This window comes from Littorina saxatilis, linkage group LG10, assembly GCF_037325665.1.
Source record: "Littorina saxatilis isolate snail1 linkage group LG10, US_GU_Lsax_2.0, whole genome shotgun sequence".
NCBI lineage: Eukaryota > Metazoa > Mollusca > Gastropoda > Littorinimorpha > Littorinidae > Littorina > Littorina saxatilis.
The window spans coordinates 29,030,659-29,054,057 of NC_090254.1; the positions used below are offsets into that span (position 1 = coordinate 29,030,659).

Here is a 23,399-nt window from a genome sequence, read left to right on the forward strand (position 1 = left end):
AATTCTGTTTATACCCAATTTGGTTACTGTTCACCGAGGGCAGAATTATGTAAACATACCGGTGGATCCGAAACTGATTAACAGTTTCGCGAATCGTCAGCATGCTACACATTAAAACCTCCTCTGCAAACATTCAACAGGAACAAATCTAAATCGACACGAAATTGTGGACAAAAGCGTAAAAGCTTGGCTTCGGTTTCAAATGATTCTATTTCAAACTGAAAGAATCGCCAGACAAAACATGCTACGATCGGTCTTCCTGCTATGCATAATAAATGCCCCGATGTTTTTTCTTAAACAGTCGTGTGTTTTCATGAGAACCGGCATAGGAGAGCTGATGCTAGTGCTGCACGCCACATGCATCGTCCCACAACTCTAGTAGTTGTGTTTTTCTATGTTGGGTTCTGTGATGTACAATTGAAAGAAGAACACTTAGAAAGAAATTGTGACAATCTGTGTTTGGATCTGTAAGATTCAATGGGAATAAGACTATTTTTCACACGAGAAAAACCATTCGCATCTAGAATATATCTGTGAATTTCCTTTGCAGGAAACGCGAATGCACGAATTCGATTAGTATTTTGCTTTGGGGAGCTGTGGATATGCAGTAGTTTTTCATTTACTGAAACACGAAGAAGAGAGTGTAACCTACGAGCAGAAATAACAGATCAACGTGAGACACATTTCGAGTTTATCGTCGGTGTCATCAGCTGATTATTATTATGGGCGCATTTTAGTATCACATAATTGCAGCGGAACTGTAAATATCGTGATTATTCTTATTGTCTCATTTGTATCATCTCCATACACCGTAGCGTATCGGTTGATATCAAGGATGAAATCTCTTTTTGTCGCCCTTGCCACCGTTTTGGCCATAGATGGCGCCACAGGCTCTCCCAGTAGAGTGGAATTCATTAACATTGGTCTCTGCAATGAAATGTTCACAGAAGACATTGCTTTCAATTCACCAAACGGAAACCATCTACAATGTGCTCGTCAATGCTCCATGCAGGATTCTTGTTTGACCTTCACCATCGCAGAGAACATGTGCAGAGGTCATTCTGTTCTTGTGACGTCACAAACACCTTCTATGCCTAGCCCTGGGGCTAACTCGTTTGTCAAAAGAAGCACTTGTGCGTACGAATGGATGCTGTTGTTATTGTTGAACCTCCTAATTGCTGCCTTAACATGACAAAGGAATTAACAAAACATTGTATTGTCGCTGTCATTGAAAGCTACAACCCATGATTACTTCGTTAGCATTATATATTAAAACAAAAGGAACAGCAATTTCACTCATAAGATTTAATGTCCAAGAATACCCAACAGTCTGTGTGGTTGTATATAAACATTTGTTTAATGTAGCTATACTGTAGCAAACACCATAATTATAGCAGTACTAGCTAGTACTAGCAGATTTTTCTTTTGTCTTGAACAGTGTTCATATGAAACATTAACATTGTGCTATGATATGATAATAGCAACAGTGTATTGGTGTCTCTTTTACTTTAGCGTTGATTTTTGTTTCACAGATAACTGAGACATATAAAGCATTAATCAACATGGAACTAAATATAGTAGCGGCTACCTTGCATCCCCTTTCCATTCTCTCTGACAAGTAAAAGAACCATTTAAAGCATTAATTAACATCATACTTAAATATAGACTAAGACCATGCGTGATTTATTCTCTGATAGGCAACAGGGATATATTACACTGAAAACGTTAAGTTTTTTCTCATTGTTATTCGTAATATTATTTTACGGATAACAATATTGTGTATAGAAGGAAAAAAAGCAAGACTGGTTGTGCATTGCTATTTTTCTTTCTACCAAGATACACACGTATATAGAGCATAGCCATTAGCTTTGTACAGTTGATAGGAAAACAACTGCACGACAGTTATTGTATTCTGACAAGTAAAAGACACAGAAAAAAGCATTCGCATCGTTCTGAATCACAGGTACTGTGCACTGATTTATTTTCAAACCGGTAGCAAACACATACATGTATATACTTAATGAACATCTAAATAAAAAGAAAACACACCAGTAACCAGGTTAGGTAAGTTTAAATCAATATTTCGGCATGTAACTGCCTTCTTCGGGATGGTATGGAAAGAGTGAACATCGCGCTAAAATATAGTAATAGCTACAGTACATGGACGTCATTCTTTTCTGAGAGTTAAAAGACACATATAAAATGTTAATCGTACTAGAATAATAACAGGTACAGTGCGTTGATTTTTTTGGTTTGGTTATTTGTTTTGGTACATGGAGGTTGTTTGAAAACGTTCAGACTTTTTTTGCCTCTACGAATAACAATGAGAACATTTAATGGCAAATTATATATCATAACACAGATTCTCAAGCGTTCTTACTAATAAATATATTTAATTTGAGAATTATCTCTCTTTTTGCTGTGGAAGAGGATAACTGTTGTTGACCTTAGTTGCAAAATTGAAACTAATTTTTCATTTCCGACAATTTCAGATGGCACAATATCGGTTGCAACCGTCGCAATAAAAGATATAGACATTCTTCTTCTCACGCAAATTTACATCTTGTTAAAATTTCGATCGTAAAACAAACAAATCAAAATATAAACGTGACTACGTGTTAAAACCGCAAGACTGGTTTTGACGCAGAACCGCAATGACCAATATGTATAGTGATCCAGCGTCGATTGGAAAAACAAAACGAAGTAATGCCGATAATGCATGTTTCCTGCACGGGTAACATACACAAATAAAGCAGTCACATCGTACTGAAAATAAAATAAAAACTACAGTGTATTTATTATTCTTTTTATATTTAGTCAAGTTTTGACTAAATATTTTAACATCGAGGGGGAATCGAAACGAGGGTCGTGGTGTATGTGCGTGTGTCTGTGTGTCTGTGTGTGTGTGTGTGTGTGTGTGTAGAGCGATTCAGACTAAACTACTGGACCGATCTTTATGAAATTTGACATGAGAGTTCCTGGGTATGAAATCCCCGAACGTTTTTTTCATTTTTTGGATAAATGTCTTTGATGACGTCATATCCGGCTTTTCGTGAAAGTTGAGGCGGCACTGTCACGCCCTCATTTTTCAACCAAATTAGTTGAAATTTTGGTCAAGTAATCTTCGACGAAGCCCGGACTTCGGTATTGCATTTCAGCTTGGTGGCTTAAAAATTAATTAATGACTTTGGTCATTAAAAATCTGAAAATTGTAAAAAAAAATAAAAATTTATAAAACGATCCAAATTTACGTTTATCTTATTCTCCATCATTTGCTGATTCCAAAAACATATAAATATGTTATATTCGGATTAAAAACAAGCTCTGAAAATTAAATATATAAAAATTATTATCAAAATTAAATTGTCCAAATCAATTTAAAAACACTTTCATCTTATTCCTTGTCGGTTCCTGATTCCAAAAACATATAGATATGATATGTTTGGATTAAAAACACGCTCAGAAAGTTAAAACAAAGAGAGGTACAGAAAAGCGTGCTATCCTTCTTAGCGCAACTACTACCCCGCTCTTCTTGTCAATTTCACTGCCTTTGCCATGAGCGGTGGACTGACGATGCTACGAGTATACGGTCTTGCTGAAAAATGGCAGCTACTTGACTAAATATTGTATTTTCGCCTTACGCGACTTGTTTTTTCTTTGACAGGCAACAGATACAAGTCAACCATCGTACTAAAAATAAAGTAATGTCTACAGTGCAGTGATTGTATATTTGTCTTTGATCAGTAACTCAGACAAATTACCCTTAAAATATAATAATGGGTGCAGTGCATACATTTGTTTTTGTCATCGTTGTTGTTGTTGTTGTTGTTGCTGTTGTTGTTGTTGTTGTTGTTGTTGTTGTTGTTGTTGTTGTTGTTGTTGTTGTTGTTGTTGTTGTTGTTGTTGTTGTTAGTTAAAGTTAAAGGGACATTAAACTGAATATATAGTGCATGCTGCACTGCAATGTTATGGTTTTTGACAGGCTAAAGATATACATTTATAGTAGACTGAAAATATTACAACGATTACAGTGGATTCTGAGGTGTGTTTTTATTGCCAACTAACAGAGACATCTAAGGCATGACCATTGCAATAAAAATATGACGGCTACAGTAATTGTTTCATATCTTTGACAGATAGCAGAAACTACATGGAGGCGCTGAACAGGTCCATCGTCTTTCACTACGCCCAACGGTCAGGGAACCTGACGGGCACTTTCAGACCGCTGCCCTGGGTGGTCAGTTCGGCCATGGATGACAACCCAGTGGGGGGCTGGTACAGAGGTCAGTGCTGGGCGCTAGATATTGAAACACTCTACTTTGCCTTCTATTGGACAAGGGCTTAATTCTTCGATCCTAAAAACATCGCGCATGTCGAACATTAACTTATTCTGCCTCAAAAAGAAGAAAACAAATTTAAATATCACAAGTGTATTCTTTTAATGCGTGTATCTGTCTTTGGGGATGCATATACATGAGTGTGCGTCTGACTGGGGGTGCGAGTGGATGGATCGGGGGTAAGATAGGCTTTAGGTGTGGTTTACCTATGTAAAGAAACGATGCCGGGTTTTCTAAAACTCAATACGATAACAGTAGGCCTACATTTAGATTTATTGAAGTGTACCGGTGTATGTAGAGGTTACATGCCGAGTCTCAGTGATTATCAAAAATAATGGTCGAAGTTAGCGGATCATGAAAAATGCGAGCTTTAGCGAGCTTTTTCATGACCGCGAACTGAGACCATTATTTTTTATAATCACTGAGACGAGGTGTGTAACCTCTTTATTCCTCCTTTCTTCAGTTATTCAAAGAAAAGAAGAGTTTTTTTGCGAAAGTTTGATCGAATCCTATTCTCTCAACCAGTCAACCTGCGCAGGCGATCGATTAATGCGCGGTTGTATAGTTCCGTGCAAATCATTCCATTCTGTTAACACTTCTTGTCAGTTTTCCTATTTTGGGCTAAAATCAAGTACACAGATATGCTGTTATTCTGCTGTGGCGGCAAAGGCAGACATTGTGTGTTCTGTATATGTTTTGGTATCGCTTTGGATAATGTTTTTTCGTCAAATGGGACTAGCAGACGAACTTTTGCACCCGTGTTCCAACGTTAAAAACTGTATGAAGTTCAGTTTTCTGGGGAAAATAGTGTATGAAACCCCTTTATGTTGTTTAAATTGATGAGATGTGTGCATTTGGTTGCGTGTGATCTGTTTATTAAATGAAATATTGTTGAAAACTGACCGTCGGATTGCAGTCTGTTGTCGAAGGAACTGAGTGAAAAGAAGGGGAACTACTCTTGTCGCTAGACAAAGTATGAGTTACTTGCCTTGGGAAATTGCTTGTGATGAACGGCTTGAGCACAGCAGATGAGATTCAGAAAACAACCGAACTCATGGATTTTATATGGAGATTCATGTGTTCAGGCCTGTAGTTGTTAATTTAAATGCGGTATGTTTGTATTGTTTGCTCCAGAGATGTATACTTCGTACATTAGAGCGTTCGGAACTTTTCAGTCGCAAAAAGTAGTACCGAAACAGAACAACCTCTCAACCCATTGCACTATCGAGGATTCAGGCTGTTGCTGGGTCGTTATTTGTTTGGTTGCTGGGTGATTATCGAAAAATAACTACCCCTACAAGTTTACAGAGGTAAAGAAGCAGAGGGGGGAATAAGTGATGTTATTATGTTTAGATGTCAGACAAACATATTTTATGAAAATGTTAGCCATTATATCTTTGGTATGATGGTTATACGCATACATAATTATGTCTCACCAATACATATTCCAACAACACATACACATTCAAAGGAGATTAACGAATTAAAAACGTAAAAAGAAAAAGAGGTATTGTACATGAAAATGTTAATGTCCATTGTAGCTCAAACACATTTATAACAGTTTATGAGGAATATTGTAGCAATCAGTGGTATTTATTGAGCGCCCCAGATGATGTGCTTGGCAAATTAAAGGAAAAAAAAGATTTTTTGTTTTTATTACGGTGTAGGCATGCCACGAAATATAATTTGCCGTATTTGTGCGTATTTAGGAGAAAACTGACTGTTATGAAATGATTAATGATAATACAAGGTATACTACCCGCGTTACCTGATCAATAAATTGTCTGCAAATTAGAAACAAGGGAGTATACTGTTCTGTCCAGTAATGCAGAGTGATTACGCATAGGAAATTCCTTCTCGAGCAAACCATCGCGTAAATTACCACTGATTAGGATTTTATTGAGGCTTGCGTATAAGGTGACAACTATTCCACTTGGACAAAAACCAACAATCCACATCCACGGAACTGTTTTACCAAATTATGTTTGAAAAGAAAGATTACGTTTGTTGCACTGGAAATTATTGCATAGAAGAATATATCCAACCAACATTTTATTAAACAAGATGGGATTACGAACATCGAAAAACGTGTTTATTGTGTAATGAATTAGACACCCTTGAACATTTCGTTTTTAATTGCCAAGAGGTGATGAAGGGTTGGATAATATGTAAAGATTTTGTTTATACAAAAATTCATGTTGCCATAATTTTTAATGAAAAAAAAATGTCTTTTCGGGTTATTTTAGGGAAAGTTTGAAAAATGATTATATTTGATTTGTGAATTATTGTATTTTAATTACCAAAATGACCATTGGTAAATTTAAATATGGGAAAAAGTTAGATTTGGGTGTCATTTTTTTTTTTTTAAAGGCCGTGTGAAACGTCTACTGATACTGCGAGGAAATCACACAACCACAACCAAGATTCCGTCCATTACAGGTGGTCCGTTGTGAAAGTTCTATTTTTGTCAGATGATATTTCCCCTCCTTCACATGCAAAGCATGTTAATAACATCACTAATAGTGCACAGACATTCAGTATAACTTTCACAAAACCACACATCGGGACTAAAATTAACACAACATTTTGAATCATAATGCACGAAGGGCGCGATCAGCAGTCACGTGAAGTATGGCTACTCATACTCAAAGGCCGATAACTTCGGGCCTATAACTTGAATTATTTCTGATGATTACCACCGGCTAAAATTGATTCATTTCTGATGATTACAACAGAACTTTAACTTTATAATCATGTTTGATTTTTTTTTTTCGTATATTTTTTCATGTCTGATGACTACCACAGTACTACAACTTTGAATTATTTCTGATGATAACAACAGAACTATAACTGAAAAATAAAAAAATAAAAATAAATAAAAATAAAAAACCCAAGTGTATTCTTTTGAGTTTCCTAGCTTGTTAATGTCTATCTTGTACGGTTTGCGTGTGTGTGCGTGTGTGTGGAGAAAAAATGTTTGATTGTTCGATGTATTGGAGATTTGATTTATTTTTATAATTCATCGTTGTGTATGGAATCAGAGAGGTTGGACGATAAAGACAGTAGGTGAAATCACCTTTCTTAGCTGTACCTTGCTGAGAATTAAACCTAACGTGTGCGGAGTTGTAAGTTTGTTTTCAACTAAGCTTTCGGAAGCTGTACTCACACCTGTTTAACTGTAAATCTTTACTTTTACTTTGAGCCAGACTTAAGCTGAATATTTGTACTGAGCCATGTGTTCTTCAGCTGCACTTTTGAAGTAAGACTGAAAAGTGTGTCTTACTTTAGGGGGAGACTATATCAAGTACACGATAGCCATGGCGTGGTCCGTGGTGACACAGCTGTGGTCAATGGTCAGGTTCAGAGCTGGCTACCAGGCTGCCGGTCAGTTTGACGTCATCACAGACTCAGCACGATGGGCACTGGACTACCTGCTGCGTTGCTGGGACAACGAGTCTCAAGAACTGGTTGTCATGGTGAGTGATGTTGTCATTGTGGTTCTTCAGATATAATTGTCACCATTTGCCTCTTGCCTGCTACCTTAATACCTTCAGGCGGGCGGGGAAATTGCTTAGTCGGTAGCGGCGCTGGCTTCAAAACCAGTTGTCGCTATCGGCGTGGGTTCGATTGCCCACGTTCGGCGAGGGATTTATTTCCCAGAGTCAACTTTGTGCAGACTCTCCTCGGTGGCCGAACACCCCCGTGTGCACGCATGCGCACGATAAAGAACCCAAGTTCACAGCGAAAGTCTCAGGGCTTGGAAACATGAATGCACGCATGCAGAAAAAATGATAAAATATAGGTAGCGCCGTATATTGTATGGCAGCTCGCTTTCCCCAGGGAGAAAGCAGCCCGAATTTCCATGAGGGTAACCTCACAGGACAATATAAAATCTTATCCTTATCCTTCTGAAGAAGGAATATTGAAAAATAAGATGGTCTACTCGTGTCTTTAAAGGCAAGGTCAGCTCTTTATCTCACGTTTATCCTGTGATAACAGCTCGAGATAGGCAGTTCGCCTCACCGTCACAGCTCTGGCCAGGCTTTTTAACGGGGTAAGAATATCCCTCCACGTGGTCACATATTAAAAAGGACAGCCTGGCTGCTGTCTGCGCACAGTGGTATTTTTTTTTGAGAATTAGTGACGTGAAAGACACTGGTGCCATTTCGGAATTAACATAAAAGCAGCCATTGTGTTCATGTTTGGTATGTGACCAAGTGGAGGAATGGGTAAATCAAATGTAAAAGCCTGACAAGAACTGTGACGGTGAGGCGGAGTGGGCCTTTAACGTCAGGACATTACCTGCTGTGACCACAGGTGGGAGACTGGGAGGCAGACCACGCTGTGTGGACCAGACCTCAGGACATGGTGACCGACCGCCCTGTCTACAAGGCCAACACCACTCACAATAGCAGCGACGTGGCGGGATTGACAGCTGCTGCCTTGGCTCTGGGCTACATCGTCTTCAACGAGTCAGGTATGTTGAGTGACTGACTTATCAAATAATGAGTAAACAATGGATAGAGTTACTGATTGGTAAATCTGCGTGTGTGTGTGTGTGTGTGTGTGTGTGTGTGTGTGTTTGTGTGTGAGTGAGGGAAGGATCCAAACAATGTTTCAATATAAGGGGAAGCTACTGGAAGGGTATCTATCATGTGTTAGAGAGTATAAACTCTCAGACCATCGGAAATCATTGCCACGGTAACATAAGCAAAACTGCCGATCTCGTTTCTTGAGTTAAGCTCTTTTTCTCTATGATACAGGAAGACTTGTTTTGAGAATGTGGAGGTATGCAAAAGCTCTTTGTGGGTTGTTATGCAGTTTTGCTGATTGAAAATGTTGCTGTCAGCTCTTTATCTCACGTTTATCCTGTGGTAACAGCTCGAGATAGGCAGTTTGCAACTTATAACTAAAATGAAATAGGCAGATTGTTCAGAAACCAAAGATTTTTTTTGCGTTTTTCTCAAAACATCGAAAAATAACATAGGCAATTATCTTATGAGCGTGACGAAATGTAGCCTTGCATAGGCGCCTTGTGTTTCCCATATATTGTAATGAGTTTCAATAATGTTTAATGTTCATTTATTCATTCGTTAATTGCTCGTTGGGTAACTGATTAAATGACTAACCTCTGAAATGCTTTTTGACTGAGTCGTCTTACATTTACTTGGAAGATTTCACGGCATCCAGTGAAAAGTTGATGGAATCTTAACTGCTGAACAGAATAATGTGTTTCATTATTTATATTCTGTTAGATGCAGAGTTTGCCAACAGTATGCTGACAGCCGCGGAACAAATCTACACGTTCGGCACTACCTACAAAGGCATACAAGAAACGTCAGTTTAATTTAATCCTGTGTACTTACTTTCTCGCCTGCTTTGTCTTGGACTTTCTTTCTCCCCTGATTTTTTTCCCAAGGTCTACTTTTCTCTTGCACTTAAGATGCGCCTTTTCTGAAAACCATCACCTTTGACTTATCCAAATTTACTGATTGACCCAATCGTTGAATTGCTGTATATAAAACGCTTAACTGGTTCTGTAATCTAGTGACACCAGACGCTAACAAGGTAAGATCGTCGGCAAACATAAACTAATCAAACTCAATCTCCGCAGGACAGTGGGTTGCACCTGGCTTGGTTTTTTTTCTCAATAAATTTCTTTGCCAACTATAAGCAAAGAACAAACATTGGACTCATAATAAAATCATTGTTGTCCTTAAAGGTAAGTCGTATAACCATCATTACAAACAACACATGCTCCAACAGTGTTATACATAACAGCTCTTATTTTTCTCAACATTAATCCGCTGACACCCGATTTCATATCGACTGACCCAAACAGAGTTCGATTGACAGCATCGAAGCCTTTCTTAAGTATATACATTCAACGCATAACTGTTTTTGACAGGTGCTGCACAGCAACTGCACGAAGGATGAAAATATATCACCATCATCTTCATCATCATCATCATCATCATCATCATCATCATCATCATCACCACCAGCGGTTGCGGCGGCGGCGGCAGCAGCATCGTCAGCATCAGCGGCATCATCATCATCATCAGTATCATCATCATCATCAGTATCATCATCAACATGCTTTCTTGATTTTTTTACCCTTCTTCTTCAAATAGCATTAATACAAAACATTGACTGTCACAGCTTTCAACACTCGGAATTCACAAAAAGAGAGAAGAAGAAGGAACTCCCTAACACCGGTGTGAGCACCTACAATGACGAGCTGTGTGTGGCTGCCGTGTGGCTGAAAAGAGCCACAGAGAACAACAGCTATTTTCAGACAGCCAAGAACACATTCTATTCCAGTGACAAGGCCTGGGTCTACTCTACGGACGCCAACGAGGTGGCCTGTCAGGTAACTGCAGGCAATTGGTTTAAACAAGGTTTTATTCAATTTCAATAAGATACAATCATGATAACATGAAAAACAGTTGGGACACGAACTCAAGCGGACGTGTGTTACAGTACTACCTGGAAAACCAGTACTATCTGGATAGCAGTGAACAAGTAAGGACTTCTCCCTGAACGAAACTTCTTTTGCCTTTGCGAGCAGTTTTAAAGCGTCCCGTACACAGGTCTAACAGTGTAGCCGTCGCGAGATGCTCAAGCAATGATGCTATAAAAAAAAAGTAAAAAAAGTAAAATAAAAGTTATGAGCGAACCTCATCCGGCGAAAATACACACACGCACCGCCCCTGTACTGGCTGGTAGCATGTAGTCTTTCACCCACACTGACACAGTTGTTAAGTCAATATCGCTATCCGGCTTTTCTTTTCGGATTGACTCACTCTCTCTCCACCTCCCTCCATCTCTCTCTCTCTCTCTCTCTCTCTCTCTCTCTCTCTCTCTCTCTCTCTCTCTCTCTCTCTCTCTCTCTCTCTCTTTCTTCTCTCTCTCTCTCTCTCTCTCTCTCTCTCTTCCTCTCTCTTTATCTCTCTCTCTCTCTCTCTCTCTCTCTCTCTCTCTCTCTCTCTCTCTTCCTCCTTCTTTCTCTCTCTCTGTCTCTCGCTCGCTCTCTCTCTCTCTTCCTCCCTCTTTCTCTCTCTCTCTCTCTATCTCTCTCTCTCGGCTCTCTCTCTCTCTCTCTCTCTCTCTCTCTCTCTCTCCCTCTCTCTCTCTGTCTCTCTCTATCTCTGTCTCTCTATCTCTCTCTCTCTCTAAAAATGCTTAACTTTCTTCCACTGGAAAAGCATCTCAAGTTAAACAAAGCCATTTTCATGCATAAATTGTATCACGGTAAAGTGCCGATTTACATTACATCATTATTTCATAAAGCTACCCACAGATATGGGTCGGTCAACTTGATCCCACCAATTCCACGAATTGACCTGTATAAGACCAGTCTTGCTTTTTCGGGTACTTCAGTTTGGAATTCACTTCCATCCTCCTTTAAGCACCTAAAGTCATTAAAAAGTTGTAAAAAATGTGTTAAAAAACACTTAATGTCTGAGTAGTTTAACGCCTTTTGACTTACCAAACTTAGTATTACGTCAAAAATATGCTGTGCATTGTATATTCTGAACATATTTTTGTTACACTATTGCTACATGTTCGATTGCCACCAGCTTGTATTTATAATTACCTGCATAGTATGCATTTGATTTTATGAATAACCACATATGTATGCTCTTCATGCCTCATCTTTATCATCATCATCATCATTATCATCATCATTACCGTCATCATCATCATCATCGTCATCTTTATTATCACGTTTTCCGACCTCCTTTTGTTGGTTAACTTTTTAACTTTTTAATTTTTAATTTTTAATTTTTTTAATTTTTTTTTTTAATTATATAATTGTGTGTCTATGCGTCCCAAGGACAGATTGTAAGAAAAGGCGTAGCCTTAAATCTAAATCCTTGTAAAATAAAGTTCAATTCAATTCAATTCTCTCTCTCTCTCTCTCTCTCTCTCTCTCTCTCTCTCTCTCTCTCTCTCTCTCTCTCTCTCTCTCTCTCTCTCAGTCTCTTATGTGAGCGCGCGTGTCAACTGCAGACATCATGTTTATTTGAAGAAAATGCCGCAATTTCCTGCTGCTTCAAAGCTCAGACACTCATGACAAAAGCACTAAAGGTCTCTCACTTTTAAACAGTCTGTTTAAAATCAGTTTTTTAAAACTGATTTTAAACAGAAACAAAAAATCCACATTGATACAAGAATGGAAAATGGTGACAATTCTAAGTCAAGCGGATAGGAAACCGGTGATACATTATGTAAACTAACGGTAATACGACTTTAATGCAGTTTGATGTCAAGTACATCTAACACAAATTAAGTAAACATTTACTGCAAGAACATCTGATACCTGGCAAATGCTTGTCACTTGTGTCTGTAATACGACAATGGCCAGTAGAAGAAAAATCAACCGGACAGAATTAACAGAACGAAACTAACGAAAAAACGACTATGTAACACGGTCTTTAGTATTAAGCAGGATGCTATAAGTCGGTCAAGGTTATGAGTCAGAGCCACAGCTAGTACCGTCCTTACCGCCAGTTATTATTACCCTTTCAAGTTTCTCTTTGTGGGATGCTTCTCTCTCTCTCTCTCTCTCTCTCTCTCTCTCTCTCTCTCTCTCTCTCTCTCTCTCTTTCTCTCTCTCTCTCTCTCTCTCTGTGTGTGTGTGTGTGTGTGTGTGTGTGTGTGTGTGTTGGGGGTGGGGGGAAAAAAAGGAAAAACGGAACTAGATCACTACAATGCAACACATTCAATGAATGATAGTTTGCCACAATTGCATTATGGCTTACATTCTTCTCGTCCTCTTTGTCTGCCGCAAGTCCTCTTTCGCCACAAAACGCTACAAGCTGGGCACAGGTGAAAAATAGCGACACGTGCATTTTGCAGCCGAACTTCATGACGCGCGCGTTAAAGGGGAATCCCGGGAGTTCCCATTGCTTGAGAAAATTATATAAAAATGAAAATGTAACGAAACGCGAAAATGTGGCAGTTTGTCAGTAGGCTTGATATTTATCACTCGTATCATAGGAGTATTTGAAGTGTCTTCCACAAGCAGCGAAAGTGCAGAAATGGCTATTTTGACCCATTTGACCAGATAGTACTGGCCAACCAAACAGTACTGTAACACACGTGCCCTAGACAGATGGAAAATGACACAATCATGATGTTGGACGTAACGGTATTAGCACTGCAGGCAGTGGAATATTTCTTCCAAGGCATAGTCCTTCACTTGTAAATGATTCGAATCACTGTATCAGATCTGTCCATGCTATTTTATAGGATAAGACCATCCTCCCATGAGAACAAAACTAATGTTTAGCTTGGGTATCTTCTGTGCAATGTGGGCATTTTTGATTAACTAATTTCTCAACGGAGAATAGTGGTAATCTGTACAATTAGTTAATCATAAACACTCCCAATCTGCACATACAGCAGTCAGGATGAGTATTGTGGTGTGTGTCAAGTGGGGGGTGATCTTATCCCATACAGCAGTCAGGATGAGTATTGTGGTGTGTGTCAAGTGGGGGGTGATCTTATCCCATACAGCAGTCAGGATGAGTATTGTGGTGTGTGTCAAGTGGGGGGTGATCTTATCCCATGCACATACAGCAGTCAGGATGAGTATTGTGGTGTGTGTCAAGTGGTGTGTGTCAAGTGGGGGGTGATCTTATCCCATGCACATACAGCAGTCAGGATGAGTATTGTGGTGTGTGTCAAGTGGGGGGTGATCTTATCCCATGCACATACAGCAGTCAGGATGAGTATTGTGGTGTGTGTCAAGTGGGGGGTGATCTTATCCCATGCACATACAGCAGTCAGGATGAGTATTGTGGTGTGTGTCAAGTGGGGGGTGATCTTATCCCATGTATTGTGGTGTGTGTCAAGTGGGGGGTGATCTTATCCCATGCACATACAGCAGTCAGGATGAGTATTGTGGTGTGTGTCAAGTGGGGGGTGATCTTATCCCATGCACATACAGCAGTCAGGATGAGTATTGTGGTGTGTGTCAAGTGGGGGGTGATCTTATCCCATACAGCAGTCAGGATGAGTATTGTGGTGTGTGTCAAGTGGGGGGTGATCTTATCCCATGCACATACAGCAGTCAGGATGAGTATTGTGGTGTGTGTCAAGTGGGGGGTGATCTTATCCCATACAGCAGTCAGGATGAGTATTGTGGTGTGTGTCAAGTGGGGGGTGATCTTATCCCATGCACATACAGCAGTCAGGATGAGTATTGTGGTGTGTGTCAAGTGGGGGGTGATCTTATCCCATACAGCAGTCAGGATGAGTATTGTGGTGTGTGTCAAGTGGGGGGTGATCTTATCCCATACAGCAGTCAGGATGAGTATTGTGGTGTGTGTCAAGTGGGGGGTGATCTTATCCCATGCACATACAGCAGTCAGGATGAGTATTGTGGTGTGTGTCAAGTGGGGGGTGATCTTATCCCATACAGCAGTCAGGATGAGTATTGTGGTGTGTGTCAAGTGGGGGGTGATCTTATCCCATGCACATACAGCAGTCAGGATGAGTATTGTGGTGTGTGTCAAGTGGGGGGTGATCTTATCCCATGCACATACAGCAGTCAGGATGAGTATTGTGGTGTGTGTCAAGTGGGGGGTGATCTTATCCCATACAGCAGTCAGGATGAGTATTGTGGTGTGTGTCAAGTGGGGGGTGATCTTATCCCATGCACATACAGCAGTCAGGATGAGTATTGTGGTGTGTGTCAAGTGGGGGGTGATCTTATCCCATGCACATACAGCAGTCAGGATGAGTATTGTGGTGTGTGTCAAGTGGGGGGTGATCTTATCCCATGCACATACAGCAGTCAGGATGAGTATTGTGGTGTGTGTCAAGTGGTGTGTGTCAAGTGGGGGGTGATCTTATCCCATGTATTGTGGTGTGTGTCAAGTGGGGGGTGATCTTATCCCATGTATTGTGGTGTGTGTCAAGTGGGGGGTGATCTTATCCCATGTATTGTGGTGTGTGTCAAGTGGGGGGTGATCTTATCCCATGTATTGTGGTGTGTGTCAAGTGGGGGGTGATCTTATCCCATGTATTGTGGTGTGTGTCAAGTGGGGGGTGATCTTATCCCATGTATTGTGGTGTGTGTCAAGTGGGGGGTGATCTTATCCCATGTAAAAGCTTGGTCAGATTTGGGAATGTAAGCCAAACTCTTTAAATTTATGTCTTGATGCATTTGAAAGAAATCTGAAACACATATATACTAAAACAGATTTCTGTGCAATATTGTTTTCTGAAATACCGACAATTAACACCTGAAGATAAGTTGACATTTCTTTCCTTTATTTTGTATCGCTCCCATTATCGTTTCAGTTACCTGACTTGTTGTTTGTTTATTTGAGAAAGAAGATTTATATTTATGTATGAATAGGATTTATGTAAGCAGTTATCCTGTTGGAATGTTATAATAGCTTAAATTGATAACTAATCTCTTGACACGATGGTAACAACATGTTAATCAATATGATGATTGGAATCAAGGTGTACGAATAATAAGCTGCATGTAGTTTTTACCTGATGTAATCTTTGTGCAGGAGCCAAAAGACACGTTTCTGGATATTTTATACAACATTCAGATAACAAGTTTGTGAATTCAATTGTGCATTGAATTGAATTAAATTGAAATGGAATGGAATGAATTCAACTTAATTGAATTGAAATGGAATGTATTGAATTAAATTGAAACCGCTCAGTACTTGTGGCTGACTTTGTGACTGGATCACAACAAAAATTGCTTCATACAACAGACAACTTTTACCTGGCAGATCGAAACGGAAACTTGCTGATTTTTAAAAGCATACACAATTCAAACAAAGAATGGCCAGTCTACTTAAGTTCAAGTGAGAAAATAAGACATAAACTGGAACATGGATCAATCGATTTTTAAAGTGGACGAACCAGATACACACCAGGCAGATGATACTGATGCAAAGAGAACACTCACCGTCAGTTGTGAGCTGTGCCTCTCCCAAGATAGCAGAAAGCAAACCAATAGACTGAGGTTATCGCCAATGATTGATTTGTCAACTGAACGTTCCATGAACTCTCAATTCTTGCTTTTTTTTCTCCCCGATTTCCGAACGTCAGCAGTATATCTGGAATTGGAAACATGAATACACGCATGCAGGAAAAAGAAGAAAATGTATAGCGCCGTACTGTATGGCAGCTCGCTTTCCCCAGTGAGAAAGCATCCTGAATGTCTATGAGGGTAACCTCACAGGACTATATGAAATCCTTATCCTTATATATTTTAGAAGACATAAGAATTATATTGTTTGTATTTTAGCTACTGCACTGGGAGGAGACTGGAACGTCCAAGTACAAAAGAAACGTGGAGAAGTTCTTCAGTGACTGGTTGAGGGGGTCGGACCCAGACCACACGGCCTGTGGACTGGTGTACAGGAGTGCTGTCACGCCCATCAGATATGCTGGTACGCGTATTTTCTCCGTTACAATCCAACAAATACAATAAGCTTTCGCTCGCATTTAAATATTAAAAAACACAACTCGTGTAAATCTGATATGACACAGCAAGCCATGTAGTATTATCTGTTTCTTTATTGAATTCGGAGAGAAAACACATCCAATGTGTATTATATTTGTACATTGGAACCTACAGAGTTGAAAAAGCTCAAAGTGTAAAAAAACAAAAACACAATTGCAGCGCGAAAGCCGGCAGTCCGTGGTGAGCTTAATATAGGCACATTCATTTAAAACAATCGTGCTATTTCATGTAACAACAAAAGAAAAAGCACGAGAATCCCATTTTTGCTTACTTGTGTCTTTGGATTTTTACATTTAGTCAATGCAAGTTTTGATTAAATGTTTTAACATAGACGGAGAATCGAGACGAGGGTGGTGTGTGTTTGTATGCAGAGCGATTCCGAGAAACGTACTGGGCTGATCTTCATGAAACCTTACATACAAATTCTTCCATAAACCCATTGATTTTTTTGTTATAAAGGTCTTTGATGACGTCATATCTGGCTTTTAGTGAAAGTTGAGGCGGAACTGTACTGTCCCGCCCTCAGTTTTCGATCAAATTGATTGAAATTTTGGTCAAGTAATCTTCGACGAAGCCCAGACTATGCGATTGCTTTTCAGCTTGGAAGCTTAAAAACTGATCGAAAATCTCAAAATTCTAATTAAAATTAAATTTTTCTTTCGTAATCGATCCAAAAAATCATTTCATCTTATTCTTTAGCATTTCCTGAATCCAAAAACATATAGATATGTAATATTTTGATTAAAAACACGCTCAGAAAGAAAAGAATAAAGAAAAGTGTGTTTTCCTGTTGAGCGCAAGTACTACTGCGCTATACTGTCTTGTCACTTACTGTACGTTTTTCACGTGGTCTGTCTTAGCCGCGGGGTATAGACAAAGGAATATTGGTTTTTTTGTGAAAAATTGCAGTGAATTCAATTTCATTCTGTGAGGTTGACAAAATAATTGACTAAATATAGTAATTTCGCTTTACGTGATTTTTTCTGCTGTTTCTGTGTTGTCGTTGTTGTTGTTGTTGTTGTTGTTGTTGTTGTTGTTGTTGTTGTTGTTGTTGTTGTTGTTGTTGTTGTTGTTGTTGTTGTTGTTGTTGTTGTTGTTGTTGTTAAACATTGTGTGTTACAGCAGGAGTCAGGTTGGGTTTTTTTGTGTTTTTTGTGTGTGGTTTTTATATTTAGTCAAGTTTTGACTAAATATTTTAACATCGAGGGGGAATCGAAACGAGGGTATGGTGTATGTGTGTGCGTGTGTGTGTGTGTGTGTGTGTGTAGAGCGATTCAGACTAAACTACTGGACCGATCTTTATGAAATGTGACATGAGAGTTCCTGGGTATGAAATCCCCGAACGTTTTTTTCATTTTTTTGATAAATGTCTTTGATGACGTCATATCCGGCTTTTCGTGAAAGTTGAGGCGGCACTGTCACGCCCTCATTTTTCAACCAAATTGGTTGAAATTTTGGTCAAGTAATCTTCGACGAAGCCCGGGGTTCGGTATTGCATTTCAGCTTGGTGGCTTAAAAATTAATTAATGACTTTGGTCATTAAAAATCGGAAAATTGTAAAAAAAAATTAAAAATTTATAAAACGATCCAAATTTACGTTTATCTTATTCTCCATCATTTGCTGATTCCAAAAACATATAAATATGTTATATTCGGATTAAAAACAAGATCTGAAAATTAAATATATAAAAATTATTATCAAAATTTTTTTTTCGAAATCGTTTTAAAAACACTTTCATCTTATTCCTTGTCGGTTCCTGATTCCAAAAACATATAGATATGATATGTTTGGATTAAAAACACGCTCAGAAAGTTAAAACGAAGAGAGGTACAGAAAAGCGTGCTATCCTTCTCAGCGCAACGAATATCCCGCTCTTCTTGTCAATTCCACGGGCACTGCCTTTGCCACGGGCGGTGGAGTGACGATGCTACGAGTATACGGTCTTGCTGCGTTGCGTTGCGTTCAGTTTCATTCTGTGAGTTCGACAGCTACTTGTCTAAATATTGTATTTTCGCCTTACGCGACTTGTTTTTTAGATTTGGTTTGCTCATTTATACTATTGTCCTGAAATATGTTTGTCAATAAGGTTTTACAGCGGGCGACTGGACCTCTTCCAATAAACTCAGTTTCTCTGAGTGTTTTCTCGTGTTTCAGTCAATGCCGCCTTCCTGGCCCTGGTGGCTTCACGAGACGGAATTGAGAGTGTGGACGGTAAGAACCTGAACCAGTTCGCTGTGGAACAGGTCAACTACATGCTAGGGGACAATGCACAGAGGAGTGGCAGCAACTGCTACAGCTTCCTCATTGGTTACGGCAACAACTTTCCCAGACAGCCTCACCACAGGGCAGCGTGGGTATTTTTATTTATGGGCCAAGTACTTTAAACATAAGGCTGCTGCAGTACACCTGCTAAAATTCGAGAGAGAAAAACACCCTACCAAAAATGCAGTTCAACCAGTTACATCTATCGGTTTATATGTCTGAACTTCGTGTTTCAGCAAGCGTTTGTCGTTTTTGCTGAACAGCAAAGAAAGCATTTGAGGCAATTGTCAATGATCCCAATAATGAATGTATTTTGTTATTGGAGACGTAACATGCTCTACAAATAGCAAACTACCGCCACGAAGATTCGTGCATTCACCCTGAGATCACTGTCTTAGGCTATCCTTTCCATTCTGTCCGAGAATATTATGTCAATTTCTACAACATTTGTGAAGCAAATTAAGCCATCTGGTTTGAACCGTAGATTATTTGTTCCGCATTTGAAAGGTCTTGTCCCGTAGACATCAGCCAGGCGTGCATCACGAACGACACCTTGCCCAACCCTAGCGAACTGACCGGAGGACTGGTGGGGGGACCATCGGACGTGACTGACCAGTATGAGGACAGACGGTCCTACTGGAGACACAGAGTGTCCTGTGATGTGAACGCCGCAATGCAAGCAGCACTCGCTGGTAAGTTAACAGAATAACCTGTGTATAGACGATTTTCGTAAATAACTCTGTCGGGTTTTGTATGGGTTGTGGAAGAGTGGCCTTTTCTTGCAAACCCTCTGCCAAACATTGGAGGGGCCAATCACTAGCAGCGAGGGGTGTGTGTGAAGAGCGTGGACAGGAGCACGTGTTTCCAACACTCCCGTCGTTAGTGATTGGCCCCTCCAATGGTTGACAGAGGTTTTGCAAGAAAAGCTCACTCTTCCACAACACATACCAACCCGACGGAGCTATTTTCGTAATTCGTGTATTGTCGCGAAATCCTGGCATGGATGAGTGTTAGCCAAAGTGCTGCTACACTTCTGCCGCCTGTCATCTTTCATCATAATCCTGGAATGCAGTGCGAGAACGCATACATACGCATGTCTCTCGAGAAGTCCCGTGCAGCTCGAACGTCCCATCAATCTTGAATTGCCATCGTCAAACAAGTGTCTTAGAAAGAAAGAAAGAAAACGGTAACACAGTACCTGTGTTTGGTTCCCTGTCGGTCAGTTCCACACACCAGAAGCACGGATAGTCCCGTCTCGCGATTTCACCGAATGTGAGCTTGATTGAGAATGTCATCCGTATTCAAAATAGCAATAAGTAAAGAGACAGATACCAGTCTATGATTTGTAGGGTGGAGCTTGGAAATGTACTTGTCTTATCTATGTATTGCAGGCATAGTGTTCCTGAAGGAAGAAGACAACATACCCATGACCAACAACAAGTGCAAGTGTCCGTAGGAAAACTTCACACCTACTACATCTACCACACATGGATAATAATAACAACCGAGTGCTGTTATAAAACGCTCACCATAACCAGATTTTAGGCTGTTGTGAACAAGATGCGCAACCTTGAAATTGTTGTTTCGTATACTTTGTTTGTATTACGTTTTGAAATGTTTTTTAATTTTTAAAAGATTACTGTCGTTTCACATAACTTGTTTATATTACGCTTTGTTTAATCTTTCCATGATCAATAACAAGAAAGGCTAGTTTATGGAACGTTTAGTTATGACAAAAAACGAAACATTCACAAGTAGGCTACGTCGACCTTATGGTCTCTAACGTTGACATATTTCAGAAGCTAACTGTATGTTTGATCTTTAAGAGGAAATGTCCCCCTGTATAAGGGCTTCTTTTTTGACTAAAACACAGGCATAGTAGGCTTGCACTTATTTAGGAAATCAGCAAATTGAGTAATTTAGCTAATAAACTGTTTAACACAGGGTTTCAGCATTAGGTTTGGTTTTGAAAATTTAAAAAACTAGGCGCAAGAGACGCCGATGTACCGGCGAAAAGATGGTTCTGTACGAAATCAATTCCAATATGCATTCATGTGTTTGAAGACGTCAATGTTGTACTGTACAGGAAGAGGGAGTATCTGGCAGATGTCAATGTTGCTGTTATTCTAGGAGGATAGCGAGGTTAACTTGTTCCAGCGTATTTTAGACCAGAGTTTGACTTATTTTCAATCTACACTACTCGTCATAAAAAAATATACAGATGCGTTTGAGGGCAGATCTTTCTGATGAGGCTGTTGATTGTAAAACCAAGTATATGACTGAAAAGGGCATTGGTTCCCCTACCTTTTTCAGAAAACCACAAATCAAATTCACAAAATCAAGGTTCCGCGATAAAATCGACAAAAACTCAGAACCACTAAATCGAAACATGTAAAAACTGACTGATTTGGATGCAGATTTGATTGTTCTGTCTAAGGACATGCTAAACATGTTTCGTTTTAGCAGTTCTGATTTGTTGTCAATTTTAACGCAGGAACCTTGATTTTGCGAATTTGATTTTGGGGGGTGTCTGTGTTGTAGTATAGGTTCCACTGTATCGACACTACGTCATGTAAACTCAATCTGTTTTCTGAAAAACGTAGGGGAATAAACGGCCTTTCCAGTCATAAAATTGGTTTTACGATAAACGGCCTCATCAGAAAGATCTGCCTTCAAACGAATCTGTATAGTTTTTTTATGACGAGTAGTGTAGATTATTGTTACAACTGTTGTAAGCCTTGGTAACACTTGATAAATGTGTAGCAAATAAACATGTTTGCAAACTCAACCAGACTGACATATAATGAGACAAGCACACACACACACACACACACACACACACACACACACACACACACACACACACACACGTACTTACGTACGTACGTACACGCACACACAAACGCGCTGTATTCCTTTAAATATTGATGCGAGACGATGGATGAGACTTTGGCAGTACTTTTGTTTGAAGAGAGTGAATATCAAGTGAATCTGTTTTATATCACATGTGAAGAGTTACTGCCACTGTCTTAAATGTACTCTCTCTCTCTCTTTCTCTCTCTCTCTCTCTCTCTCTCTCTCTCTCTCTCTCTCTCTCTCTCTCTCTCTCTCTCTCTCTCTCTCTCTCTCTTTCACATACAAACAAACACATACACACACACACACATACACGCACACGCACTTACCAGCAAAGCAATTTGATATTATTGTTATTTGTATTGTTGTGCAATTTTTAATGTGGTCATGAACGTGTCGGGGGATTGTTCTATTTGATGACAATTATACTGATCAAATGAGTCAGCATTGAACAGTCAAATCGTTTCTTAAGCTTCAAGAGAAATGGAATATAGTAAGAAAGCAATATTGTCGTTCCAGTTTGCAAACGAACCTTGATTTCTGCAGCAGAAACCAACAGTTATGAGAGAAGGTTTCTTTAACTTACATAATTTCAATCCATATTCATTCAATTGGATGATGTTGTGTACGGGAATTTCGTTTGAAATTCAAAGAATCACTTCGGTTCACAAGTAACCCAGTTTGATTATTAAAAGAGAGAGAGAGAGAGGCAGACAGACAGGCAGAACGTGTTGGTGGTGTAGTTGTACTTCTAAAGAAGGATTCAACGTAAAAAGTATGGGTCGTACACGACCCACACCGTCCGAATAGGGATACACTTTTTACCGCCTCTTTGCATAGTATTGGTCGTATATGTACACGACTCACGCCATCCGAATAGGGATAAACTGATTTTGTTTAATTCTTCTTTGATTCCATATAGGTCATTCACGACCCACAACATCCGGACTACCCAGTCAATATTACGTCATTGCTATCCTTCAGAAAGTGGTTTAAGAATAAGAATAAGAATACTTTATTATCTCATAGAGAAATTCAGGGGTGGTACATAACAATAATACAAACAAGACATTGATTTTACATAAAACATATAGCACTATATAACAGGGCAGGTTATAGAAACACCTCCCACATACCTCTCTAGACATTCCTTGCCTTGTTCTTACGCATTCAGACATGAACACATCCATGTCTCACTTACACATCGCACACATGGACATTCGTATACGCTCAACTTACCCATTCACACATGGACATTCGACCACGCTCCACTTACACATTCTTATACGCTCCACTTACACATTCACACATGGGCATTCTTATATGCTCCACTCCCACATGGACATTCGACTACGCCCACTTACACGTTCACCCATGGACATCTTTAAAGCACTGCGCTTACATATTCTCGCACACCTACGCGTATAACGAACTA

General features: G+C 39.6%; 1 protein-coding gene across 1 annotated transcript; it reads left to right on the plus strand.

Moving 5' to 3' along the window:
• Positions 1–359: 359 nt before the first annotated feature.
• Positions 360–22,069, plus strand: LOC138978569 (uncharacterized). Its single transcript, XM_070351313.1, has 10 exons — positions 360–1,133; positions 4,137–4,283; positions 7,626–7,813; positions 8,655–8,814; positions 9,593–9,674; positions 10,500–10,710; positions 16,627–16,771; positions 19,001–19,196; positions 19,616–19,800; positions 20,500–22,069. The coding sequence occupies exons 1-10, from the start codon at positions 836–838 to the stop codon at positions 20,562–20,564; spliced, it is 1,677 nt and encodes a 558-aa protein (XP_070207414.1). The 5' UTR covers positions 360–835; the 3' UTR covers positions 20,565–22,069.
• Positions 22,070–23,399: the final 1,330 nt, after the last annotated feature.